The following is a 12078-nucleotide window of genomic DNA, read 5'->3' on the forward strand; positions in this document are numbered from 1 at the left end:
CCCAAGCAGGGTGAGGTGCAGCCCCACTGTAAACAGGCGGCTGACATTCTGCTTGTACGTCAGAGTTCTGAGTCTGGGTTCTGTGAACCAGTCGGTAGGAGCCTGACTCACTCCCAGTTCTGGCTGTGTACAGCAGATGCCCAATCCAGGGGATTCCCCCTACCCCCCACCAACCCACGAGAGGCCTCTCCTTCAGTCTCTACCTCAGAGATCTCTCTTTCTGATTCAATATCCACCAATTTCAATAAAAGACCTAACACAAAAATCAGGCAAATATGTTTAATTTTTTAAAATAACTGATGGCAAAATAAAATATTTACATCACATCATACTGTGTAAACATGTAAGGTCTCTGTACAAAGAAATATACATGCAAAATAATGTAAAAATTTAACTGAAATAATAAAAGAAACAATACACAAATAAAAGTTGTGAGGTTACGAATACACATCCAGTTTTGAATCCAATTTCTTTTAAAAAGTTTCTGTACAATTTTACAAGAAACAAACAAACAAAAACCCAACAAAAGAATAAATAAAATACATCGGAAGCTGCAAAGCTTAACTATGCCAGTTTATGGCTCAAGACCCAGGTGTCTGGCTGGCTTGGGAAGCAGGCTGGTCTCCTTTTTTAGTGTATTTCACACGACAAAGATAAAAAGACATCCAGAAAAATTCAAGCGTGCCCAGAAACCCGGAGTCTTTTGTTGAAAGGCCTCCCCTGCACCAGAGTAATTCTGCCACAGTGACACAGACATCGGACGCCAGCCTCAAGGCGGCTAGTGCTTCATTGGCTTTTTTTTTCTTACCAAAAGCTCAAAATCCAGCCAATTTTTGTACAGAAAGTTGAACGTCAAAAAGTCTAAAAAGTTGTAAATGTCCAGACTGATTTTGGGAAAAAAAATAATACTTTGGCATTCTGAATAATAGCATAATAAATTTTAAAACATTACCCTATTATCCAGTTTTATATTCAGAGTATGAAATCACTTTGTACAGTCCTCGAAACCGACAAATTTCACGAAGAGTTAAGTCTCCTTGAACCGATGGCACAGGGCTACGACCCCCCACCCCTCCCCCGACACACGCACACAACCATAAAGCTCACCGTACGAAGTATGTGCTTTTTCTATATATTTATTACAGGTACAACAGAGGTCTTCATAAATAGTTGCATAAAATGTTAAAGCCACAACATTGCACATGATATGAAATAAAACCAAAAAAACCCCAATGAGTGCATTTACAGTATTTTCATCTGACTGTATACTGCTCAACAATCTGATTGACGGCTTGGGGGTGGAAGTGGAAGGAGGGGGCAGCGGGGCAGGACCCAACCTGATGTCCTCGGATGATGGGCAAGCCCTCTGACCCCCGAAGGAAGCCCCGGGAGGTGGGCGGGGAGCGGGAAGGAGGGCAGGTGGGGCCAGGACAGACGGAAGGCAGGACCAGTCTTATATACAAGTAAGGCCTACATTTCATCAGAGCAAAACGATTCATTCTATTTTTATGCAAAAGTTTGAGGTTGAATGCACGTTTCAGAAGCGTAGTCTGGCGTCCTGGCGAGGCACACGCAGACCAGGCAGCTGGAAAAGCTCAGAGCCAGGTGGACACCGAGCCCCAGATGAGGCCGTGGGGACAGCCACCTCGAGGGTGAGTCTTCCCCAGAGGTGTCTGGGATCTCTGTTTTGTTCGTTAACACCAGTGGTTGAACATAGGCATTTTGTTTCCTTGAATAAATCTTGGAAAATGTTAAATTTTCAAAATTCTATTCACGTTCATTTAAAAAAGTTTCTTTTTATTTTTTGCAGAAACCTGAATAAAAGACTGTGATACAGCAACGCTGTCTCTGCTTGCGCAGAGTGTAAGAGAAGGTCCTCCACCCCAGCACAGCCTCGCAGCCGAGTCCCAGCACTGCCGAGCGCGGGTCACTCGCAATGCTATTTCACACGATGAACGCACGGCAGCTGATCAGTTATGTTGGTTGGTGTTTCTCTTCAAAACTCAAATTAACAGCTGATTGGCAGGTGAAAGAGAATGAGAAAGAACTTCAAGATAGGTCAGACTCTAGGCAAAAGCCTGCTCTGTAAGAAGTTTTTAATGCTACGAATAGGTCGAACATCGTTCTGGTGTTTGCGCCGCTCAATGAAGGAGGTCAGTCTGGACGTGTCGAGGACGCCCGCGCCTTTGCCATGGCCATGGCCCGCCAGCAGCCACTGCTCCTGGAGGGCCAGCGCAGCCGAGGGACGTTTGGCAGGGTCCTCTTGTAGGAGGAAGCACACGAAATCCTTGGCCTTCTGGCTCACTCCTTTAAAGTAGTCATCTGGGAAACTAAAGTCTAGTCGGCAAATGTTCAGGCAGGTCTCTTCCACGCTGTCATCCAGGAAGGGGGACACGCCGCTAAGAAGGACATATGTGAGCACTCCAACACTCCACGAATCCGAGGTCAGGGAGACGGGGTTCCCAAGGATGATTTCGGGGGCTGCAAATTCGGGGTTCCCCAGTAACGGGTGGATGTAGTAGGTCGTGTTGAGTTGGACAGCATCTCCAAAGTCAGCCAATTTAATCGTTGGCTTGGCTACACTCTGATCCACCAGGATATTTTCGGGCTAGAAGACAGGATGAGACAGCTGTCATTTTCATCAACCCCAATCTTAATCTGCAAGTGACACTCACCAGGAATCTAGGAAGTCAACTGGTACAGACTGTCCACGTGCAAGACAGGATGAAACTCAGCACACAGGCCCAGCAAGGAGGAAAGAGTGCCAGCAGAGGAATGCTCCCCCAGCTTGGCACAGACCAGCCTTCGCTCTGGAAATCAGCATCCAGTTGCTGTGTTACACACAGTGACGCCTGTTTATGAAGCTGGGTGATCATCTTTGCTCCCAGCACTAACAGTAACAGTCCCCTTCCCTTCTCAGTCCCACAAAAGCCTGGAAAAACTCACAGGAACTTTCTCATGAAATGCTGCAAGATCTCAAATGTTTATCTAGGATTTTATTGATTGTTTATATCACTGGAAGCAAACTTTTTTTTTTTAAGGAAGAGTAGCCCTGAGCTAACTACTGCCAATCCTCCTCTTTTTGCTGAGGAAGACTGGCCCTGAGCTAACATCGTGCCCATCTTCCTCTACTTTATATGTGGGATGCCTACCACAGCATGGCTTGACAAGCAGTGCCATGTTCACATCCAGGATCCGAACCGGTGAACCCCGGGCCGCCAAAACAGAATGTGCACACTTAAACGCTGTGCCACCGGGCCGGCCCCTGGATGCAAACTCTTAAAAACAGAGATTAGAAATACATGTTCCTATCCCCCACTCCCTCATATTTGTCCCCAGTCCCCCTGGGGGTTCCTGTCCTGGGTTCAGAGGACAAGCTGAGTGGTCCCTATGCCGGGGGGCTGAGCTGTGCTCAGACACGCCGCTCGCCCCGAACGGGGCCCCACTAACCTTTAGGTCCAGGTGCGCTATCCTGCAGTTGTGAAGGTATCGGACGGCTTCCAGAACCTCCCCCAGGTACGCCCTGATCTTCCCTTCGGTGAGGTTTCCCCATCGCACCACACAGTCCAGGAGACGTCCCTGGTCAGCCCTGTGGAAGGAGGAACGTGTGAGATGCCCCCTATGGGTCCGGCTGGTCCACTTTAGAGACCTCTCTGGTCTAACATGGAACAGACATGTTGTATCTCAGGTGACCTAAGACACCTATTCCTCGTGACAACTTTCTGAGAAGAATGTTTCACTGTCCCCATTTTACAGATGAGGAAACTGGGCATAGAGAAGGTATGTAACTTTCCCCAGGTCACACAGCGTAAGTGAAGGCTGGAAGTGCAATGAGGTGGTGTGGCCCCCCAGCCTCTCTAAACGTTGGTCTATGCTGCTTTCTTTGCCAAAGGGAAATTTATAGTAAGATCAGCCACTTGTCTAGTGATGGGGAGAATTTGATAGTAAGTAATTGTTATGAAAATAAATCCAATTAACACGATAGTGAGGCCAAACCATTTAGTTTTTCAGCGAAAAGAAACGACAGCTGAACGCAGTGAAATCTTAAACCATAAATGGGGGTCTTATAGATTTTTGACGAGGACTCTAGGACGGATCTTGTTAGAAATCCCTAGGAAGATGAGCGGTAACTGTCAGTCATCTGGCTTCTAGAGCAGAAACAACCTCCCAGCACCGAGGACCCACAGGGCCGGGTCTCTGCTCGAAGAGTGTCTGGCCCCTCAGCAATCCTCTAAAGTAGCTGAGACTTTAAAGGACACCAAGGTTGAGACATGAGCCCAAGGCCACACAGCCAGTGCGAGGCAGGCCAGGGCCTGACACTAGGCTGGTTGTGTCCAGGCCCCGAGTCCACTGACGTACCCTTTGCACAAGATCAGCCTCGTGAGGGCCTGCCTACTCCCTTTCATCATCTGATAGGTTTGCTATTCCAGAGAGAGGGGTGGAAGGGGTTCACGACGCTCCAGCGGGAGGTTCTAGCTGTGTAGTCCTGGGCGGGCAGACCCTCCTGACATGTCCCCTTCCCCAGGGATCAGGGGCACCAGCAGAGGTGTCGGGGGAGGTGAGGCTGGACCCGGGGCCGTTGGAGCCCTGCGGCAGCCTTGCCCTGTGAAGGTCATGGCGTGGAGGTACTTACAAATTTTTTAAGAAAAAGAACACAACAAACAAAAAATCAGGTGCAGGGCCTTGAGGGACTCCCTGCACGTGAGGGGCCTGAAGCTCGAGCCCTGGGGTCACCGTGGACACAGTGGACATGTCCCTGTGTGGCTCCATGGGGGGGTGGCGCCTGTGGTCTGTCCTACTCTTTCCACTTACAAATGTACCAAGAACTGTGAAATGGTGCAAGGGGTTCTGCTTTGGCCAGTGGCCAGACGTTGCAAATCCAAGTATACGTGTGAAACGACTTCCCCTAACGAGGACGAGGAATTTACACAAAGCTAAATCCGAGATGTTTCAGAGAGCGAGAAGGCTCCCCGGCGGGCTGCCCAGCCCCTGCTGCTGGCACTTTGGGCCAGACAACTGTCTGCTGGGGGCTGTCCTGAGCCCTGCAGGATGCCAAGCAGCACCTCATCCTCAGCTGTGACAACAAAGGCGGCTCCAGACATTGCCGAATGTCCCCTGGGGGTAAAACTGCCCCAGCCCCGCCGGCCCCCCCAGCAGCACTGCTCAAGGGTCACAGTTTCACTCGCTCTTTAAACGCCTGAACTGCGTACTGAGGCCACACACAGGGCCCAGGAAGCACAGTGGGGCCCAGTGGGGCTGCTCTGGTCAGAGGCTCGCCCCCTCCGGAGGGTGTTCTTTCAGTGGGGTGCATCTTACCATCCCCATCCTAACCCTCCTTTGGCGGGCAGGAGCCCGACCAGAGGGGCGGGACTGACTCTGGGGCTGAGCCAGATGCCCGAGGCATCGGGCGCGACCAGGTCTGGTGAGCCCCTCCAAGGGGCCCCCAGCCTTGCCCGGCCCTGAGCAGATGTGTGGAGTCAGGTCGGCCTAAGACGACCAGCAATGACATGAGTCTCAGCACCCCACACAGCCTGGCCTCTCGAGATGGTGGGGCACCAGGTGGCCTCTCTGGGTTGGCTGGGACCCCACGGGAGCCCGGGTGGTGCTGGGAGTTTGGATGCTGGCCTTGTCAGCACTACTGAAGGCTGTCCTTCTTCCTGCCATTACCAGAAAGCTCTAGACTGTAGTCTCTGTTAGTAAACATAGGTTTCAGAAGTTCTGTGAATCCTAAAATCCCTATTTCTAACCTCCTTAGGGAACAAACAATGAGACCACTTGGAGTTGAGGTTGAGGGTTACAATGAGGGCGGAAAGCAATGTGTACGCACATTTCTAGAACCAGGACATAGCTGGTTGGGGTCTCAAAGGTATCGAGGAGGCCAACAAGGAGCGGGTGCTGGAGGTTCTGCAGGATCCCAAGCTCGCGGGTGACCTGGTCGCGCTTCATCAGCTTCTTGTTCACAAACTTAGTGGCCACTGTGCGCTTGGTTCCCTTCTGATCACATCTCTTAACGACAGAGAACCTGCCTCTGGAAAACAGGTTGAGAAGATGATTTCAGAGGACTCTGAGTGTGTCACGGAGAAAAGGCTGTGACCCTGAATGGACCGGTTGTGGGGCAGCCTGCCCTGGCTGGCGACCCCAGCCCTGTCCACAGGCCCTGATCGCCCCGCTCACTCCACACAGGGGCTGTGGCCCCACTATGGTCCCGCTGAAGCTGCCTGTGTCCCAGGCCCTGTGCTGTGTGACTCTGGCTCGCCTCCCTTGTGGAGGCTGACTCCATTTCCTCACCCTGTGTCTGGGCAGGCCACGTGAACTCCTCCGCCACTGAATGTGGCAGAAGTGACACCATGAGACTCACCAGGCAGCTTCCACCTTTGCTCTCATGGAAAACTTTCACCATCATGTGAAAAAGCTTGGGAGGGACTACTTGGTGCCTCCTAGTCACCTGGCGCCCCCGCTTTATAAACAGAGTGTCTCCTGCTGTCATCTGCCTCTGATTTGTCACTGTAGGATGCCTATGTGGGGCAGGTAACTGGTCTCCAGTTCACGGTCTCTAGAGCTGCACTCAATGAACCACACCTGAGAAGCTTCAGATGCACCTTGCTTTGATGGGGGCGAGATCCTGGACCTCAAGCCCGAGCCTGCTGCCATGATGGGAGATTTGGGGGGGTGGGGGGGGGCGGCAGGGAGTGTGAGGAATGTAAGTAAATCTGTGGCCAGGCGGCAGCTGCGGTGTGTTAAAGAGGGCCACTCCTTTGCTCCTCCTCCCATGCAGAGGCGGAGCCCTCTCTCCTCTCTTGAATCTGGGCTGGCCCGAGGCTGGTTCTGACCCACAGGACATGGAGAGAGCATGGTGTGTTGATTTCAGCGGCTGGGCCTTAAGAGGCCTTGCGGCTTCTGCTTCCTCCAGCGCATGAGAAAGCCCAGGGTGAAAGCTGACGTGGAGAGGGCCCCATGGCCCAGGCGAGGCTGCAGGCATGGGCGTGAGATGTGGGCGTGCCAGCTGACTGAGCTCAGGAGAGACCAAGAGAGTAACTGCCCTGATGGGCACGTTGCGTGACGTGACAGATCGCTGCTGCTCTGGGACAGCAAGCGCTGGTGTGCCTCGTGCGGCAACCTGACAGCTATGTTAGGCTGACACCTGGAGCCATGACACCTGGGAGGGCCACTGGAACATCAAGTGGCTGCTGCTGGGACAGCTGCTTGGAAAGTCTCCTGAGAGAGGCAAGCTCAACTGTCATGCTTTTTGACCTCCTTCCTGAGACATGGGTGATGTGGATTAGCACTGTGTGGATAGATGGCGAGCCGAGTCAGAAGGAGCCCGGGTCCTGAGGGTACGGCCCTGGGGTGGAGAGAAACAGCCCGCTCTGCTGAACGCCTCTCAGCTGTGCAGGCGTGCCCTGCCATTCCACCTAAACCCCTACACACAGCTGAAACCTGCGGACACGTCGGCCTTTCTCAACCGAGACCCCATGCGAGAATGGAGACCTACAAGAAATGGTGTGAGGGACTCTTCTCCGAATTCCCCCAAGGATGGGACATAGCTAGACTCCTTGATGCACAGCAGAAAAGCTCACATTGCATCAGTGGATGGCGTGTGGCATAGGCCTGAATTGTCTCTTGGACTTGAGCTGAAAACGTCGTCTTCACTTCCTCAGTGTTTAATATCTAAAGGCAATCACGGGGTACGTTTCAAACATAACATATAAGTTCCAATTGCTGGCAGAATACACCGTTTAACTTGGTCAACCTACCCTCACAGTCAACTACACCTTACACTCTGCTCTCTCGGAAGGGGCTCTGGGCTTTGGACCGTACCTGCCGAGCTCAGCCACCTCGCTGTAGAAGGAGTCAAAGTTGTCTTTCCAGGTCACCATGATCCCATCACTGCCTGGACCTGCAAGAAGAGCAGCACCTCCCCTGAGCTGGTTCATACGTGGCGCTTCTCAGGGAAGGAGTCTACAAGGCCTGTGCTGTCCAACTCGGCAGCCACATGCGGCCACTGAGCTCTGCACTGTGGCTCATTGGGACGGAGACGTGCTGGAAGTGTAACATACACACTGCATGTTGGGACTTAGGAGGAAAAAAGATGCATTTGTGTGATAGAAACACACACACACTTCCTTTTCCGTTATTTTCCTGCTCGTGTCTCCGTGGTGGGACTAGCCCCGTATTTTCCTAAACTCCCTAAGCTTTCACATGTGATTTACTTAAAAAAATAAAACTCACATGTATAATTTCTGTGACATCTTTTAAAATTAGAACACCAGTGATTCTTTGCTCTCAAACTCAAGATTTTCTTTTTCTCTTGTGCCATGATACAAAAATCAGAGCTTCCTTTCTTTGACTAAACAAGGTTAAAATATAAGGGGTTAAAATATGTGGGATAAAAGGTCTAAGGTGATTCTGTCTGCTGTCTACACTCAGCGTGCTCCCAGACCGAATTCCCCTTTTAGTTCAGATTTTTATTCTCGCTCTTCGAAGTGGCTTCCCATATCTGGAGCAGATGCAGGATCAAGGAGAGGTCTCAGCAACGCTGTATTGCAGGGCTAGCCTTCTGTAAAATGACAGCTGGAAATTGATCGGTGCGTATTGTTGCTGAGCATCTGCATATGCAAAGTGCAACTATGGGAAACTTAAAAAGGCCTAAGACACGAGTTCTGCCTCCAGTAGCTCATGGTTTAGCTGAGGAGAGAGAACAAGGCCTTGCTGGGCAGATGGGAGAGCAAGAGTGTCACACTCAAGCAGCTGGGGTCCCACCATAGTCGCCCTGTGCTCAAGGATCAGGAGGACAAGCCCGGAAGGGCTGCCGTCAGGGTCTAAGGCATGGAGCCTTCACAGGCCTCAACCACACCCCCTCCTCCTTCCTCTCACTCCTGTTTCACATGAGACCAACTCAGAGTAGATTCTCTGGAGCCAAAGTGTCAAAGGGATTATCGGATAAAAGCTGAATTGGATCCCAGAACGCGTTTTGAGTACTGAAAACACAGAATGCACCACAGGCTGGCAGCAGAGGCTCAGCGCCCAGTGGCCTCACTCAGAGGCCTTCATGGGGCACCTCCTCTGACCTCACAAGAGGTGAGATCACCTGCCCTGGGACATCCAGAGACTGTAGTCTTCGACTTGCAGCTCTCGTCTGGAACTCCCCCGAGTGACTAAGTGTCATATATTTCCAGCTGTGTCGCGTGTAGGGGGGACTCTGGACTTGAGATTCCCGGAAGATGGGCACCAGCCAGGGCTGCCACTTACCTAGAACCCTCAGACTGGCCGCACACGAAGCTGAGCCCATGTCATTCACAGCAATGCACGTGTAGAGGCCGTCGTCTTCTGTGGTCGCACCGACGATCTTCAGAGCGGCCTCTCCTAAGTCACTGCCGCACAACAATACATCAGCGTCAGAAAGGCTCAGCTCCCCCAGCGCGGCCCCCAACCTCTCCTTCTGGGTCACAGGAAAGTAGGAGCTCAAGTGCAGATGAGCAATTTCAAGTGGAATTTTAATTTTAGTTCCATGCCTGGTGTGAAAGGCTCCCTCATGGAAAGCGTCCAGTGAGGAAGGTAACTGAAGGAGGGACCACGTCCATCACAGCGGGACCAGCCTGTGAAACAAGAGGGCCTCCCTCACCTGTACGAGATGCTGTAGTGACCATCGTTGTTCAAGGTGTTGTGTTCAGGGCCCTTCCAGGTGATCGAGGCCTTGGGGCGGCCACAAACTCGACATCTCAGAACAACGGTCTCCCCTGTCTCACACGTGACCTCACTCAAGGGAATGACGAATTCCGGGGGAACTGCACGAGAGGGGTCAGTCACACGTCACTTGCAGCTCCCTCCCATGCCCAGGGCCTCCCCTCACACACAGGAGACCCACGCTGCTGCCCCGGCCCAGAGCACCGTTTCCCGAGGTTACATTCGACCCTGAGACCTGCCATCTTAAGACCAGAAGACAAAGGTACCAGAACTCACCGTCATAAATGTAGTTGGGATTGAGAAGCTGAAATGGAAAAAACACACAGGTGTTAATCAAAACCACGAGCTGTTAACACGTATATTACTTTCATTCCAGGGCTACAATTCCCATGGAAAGATGAGCAGAAATATGACCTGGATTGCCTGGGTACCAATCAAAACACACCATGTCTCCACCGCCTTTAAGAGCACCTGAAAGCTTCATGTCACATGAATTTGAGTGAGTTTTTTCCTTCCTACCCACAAACACAAAAATGCTGCTTAAATTTGGAGATGTCCATTTTTCTCCTCTATGGGCTGAGTCCAGCTGGTCCCTGGACCCCTTCCTTCTGCAGAATGGCCAGTGTCCTAACCCAGGGTCCTCGGATTCCCTTTGGGAGATATGTTCTTTTTCTCCAGGTAAAACCCCCACAGGTTTGAGGCAATCTGATGATAAAGGAGTAAAGCTGACAGAAGCAAGGGAATTTGCTGGAGCCAAGGAACCTGCAGCTCCACATCCAGTCACTTCCCCTGTGGTCCAGGCGGGACACGGAAGGAAGTCTGAGCCACAGCTGCCCTCACTGTCTGTTTCTGAGAACTCGTCTCTGCCTCCTCCGGGGGCCTAATGGTGTCCTTTGTGAGCCAGGCGCGCACTGGGTGAGTGTGCACATGTAAACCTGGTTCCATGGAACACACACAGCCTCCGCACAGCCCCACAGGGTCTGCTCGCAGGGCAGGGTGGTGGCGTGCTGGGAGGCGGCTCATCGCGTGTGCGGCCAGCCGATGCCTGAGGAGTGCGCGGCTCTCCGCCACCCCTCCCGCTGGCAGCCCCACCCCGAGGCCGCGGCCAGCTCACCTTCACAGATACCTTGTTGCTGAGTCCTTCCCGCGACTTCCGGTAACCATTCTCTAACTTGCCTTCCCGTTTGCCGTCTTTCTCTTTTTTCTCAGATTTTTTCCTTAAACGGAGTGCTGTGTGCCAAGATGTTGACTTCCTGGGGAGAATATAACACATCATTAGTGTTATGCCTCTCCAGGGTTCCATAATGAGCCCTGACAGCACTGGAGAAAGCTGATTGTTCCACGTATGTGGGTCAGGTGACTGAGGACACTTCAGAAACAGGGATCTCTGCTAACAACACCAGGAATCACTGCCTGTGATTCTCAACAACCAGGAGGTAAAACCAACACATTCTTTTTTAATATTAATCCTTAAAATTTGAATGCAAAATTTAAGGATTAAAATATACAGGTGCCTGTGATGGTTAATTTTATGGATCTTCACTGGGCCATTCATTGGATGCTCGGATATTTGGTCAGACATTATTCTGGGTGTTTCTGGATGAGATCAATGTTTTAACTGGTAGAGTAAAGCAGATTACCCTTCATATGGTGGTGGGCCTCAGCCAATCAGCTGAAGGCCTGACTAGAACAATAAGACCTGCAAAAGAGAATTCTCTAGCGGGTACCTTCGGGCTTCATCGGCACCACTGGCTCTCCTGGGTCTCCAGCCTGCTGCCACAGTGCAGATTTAGACTTGCCAGTCTCCAGAGTCGCACAGTCCAATTGCTTATAATAAACCTCTTTCTACACACACATACATCCTAGTGGTGCTATTTCTCTAGAGAACCCTGACAGAGGGCCTGTGAATATTTTTCGAGAAAACAAAATACAAAATGTGATTCTTGAGCAATGTACTAAAATGAAATATTTCTGTGTATCAAGTAGAAACAGAACAAGGGACTGCCACAGAAGTTAGGCTCTCTTAGCCTGAACTCAAGCCAGCAACCCTTGGGTGCGACCGCCGAACCCAGAGGCATGAGGTGGTGCTGGGATGCTGGCACATCCATCTGAGACCCATCTGAGGGCACAGCCATGCTTGGGGAGGAATGTGACTGCCGTCAGAGCCTCTGGGTCGGGGTTTTTGGGCTGAAGCCTTTGGAGACTTCAAAAATCACCAAGTCTTGGGGCCAGCTGGGTGGCACGGTGGTTAAGTGCACACGTTCTGCTTTGGCAGCCCAGGGTTCACTGGTTCACGGGTGCGGACACGGGACCACTTGGCAAGCCATGCTGTGGTAGGTGTCCTACATATAAAGTAGTGGAAGATGGGTATGGATGTTAGCTCAGGGCCAGTCT

The 12078-nt window shown here is 51.5% G+C and overlaps 1 protein-coding gene across 3 annotated transcripts in view; it reads right to left on the reverse strand.

Annotated features, from left to right (window-relative positions):
• Window positions 1-265: 265 nt before the first annotated feature.
• Window positions 266-12078, reverse strand: part of TRIO (trio Rho guanine nucleotide exchange factor) — a 356110-nt gene continuing 344297 nt past the window's right edge. For all 3 annotated transcript variants that reach the window (XM_044779483.2, XM_070519854.1, XM_070519855.1), the window contains exons 50-57: window positions 10799-10937; window positions 9961-9988; window positions 9623-9785; window positions 9250-9371; window positions 7819-7897; window positions 5828-6028; window positions 3451-3589; window positions 266-2608 (exon numbers count right to left, since the gene is read on the reverse strand). In XM_044779483.2, the coding sequence (XP_044635418.2) occupies window positions 2060-2608; window positions 3451-3589; window positions 5828-6028; window positions 7819-7897; window positions 9250-9371; window positions 9623-9785; window positions 9961-9988; window positions 10799-10937 (1420 nt within the window). In that variant the 3' untranslated portion in view covers window positions 266-2059. The remainder of the gene's footprint in view (window positions 2609-3450; window positions 3590-5827; window positions 6029-7818; window positions 7898-9249; window positions 9372-9622; window positions 9786-9960; window positions 9989-10798; window positions 10938-12078) is intronic.

The sequence above is a fragment of the Equus asinus genome, chromosome 10 (genome assembly GCF_041296235.1).
Source record: "Equus asinus isolate D_3611 breed Donkey chromosome 10, EquAss-T2T_v2, whole genome shotgun sequence".
Taxonomy (NCBI): Eukaryota; Metazoa; Chordata; class Mammalia; order Perissodactyla; family Equidae; genus Equus; species Equus asinus.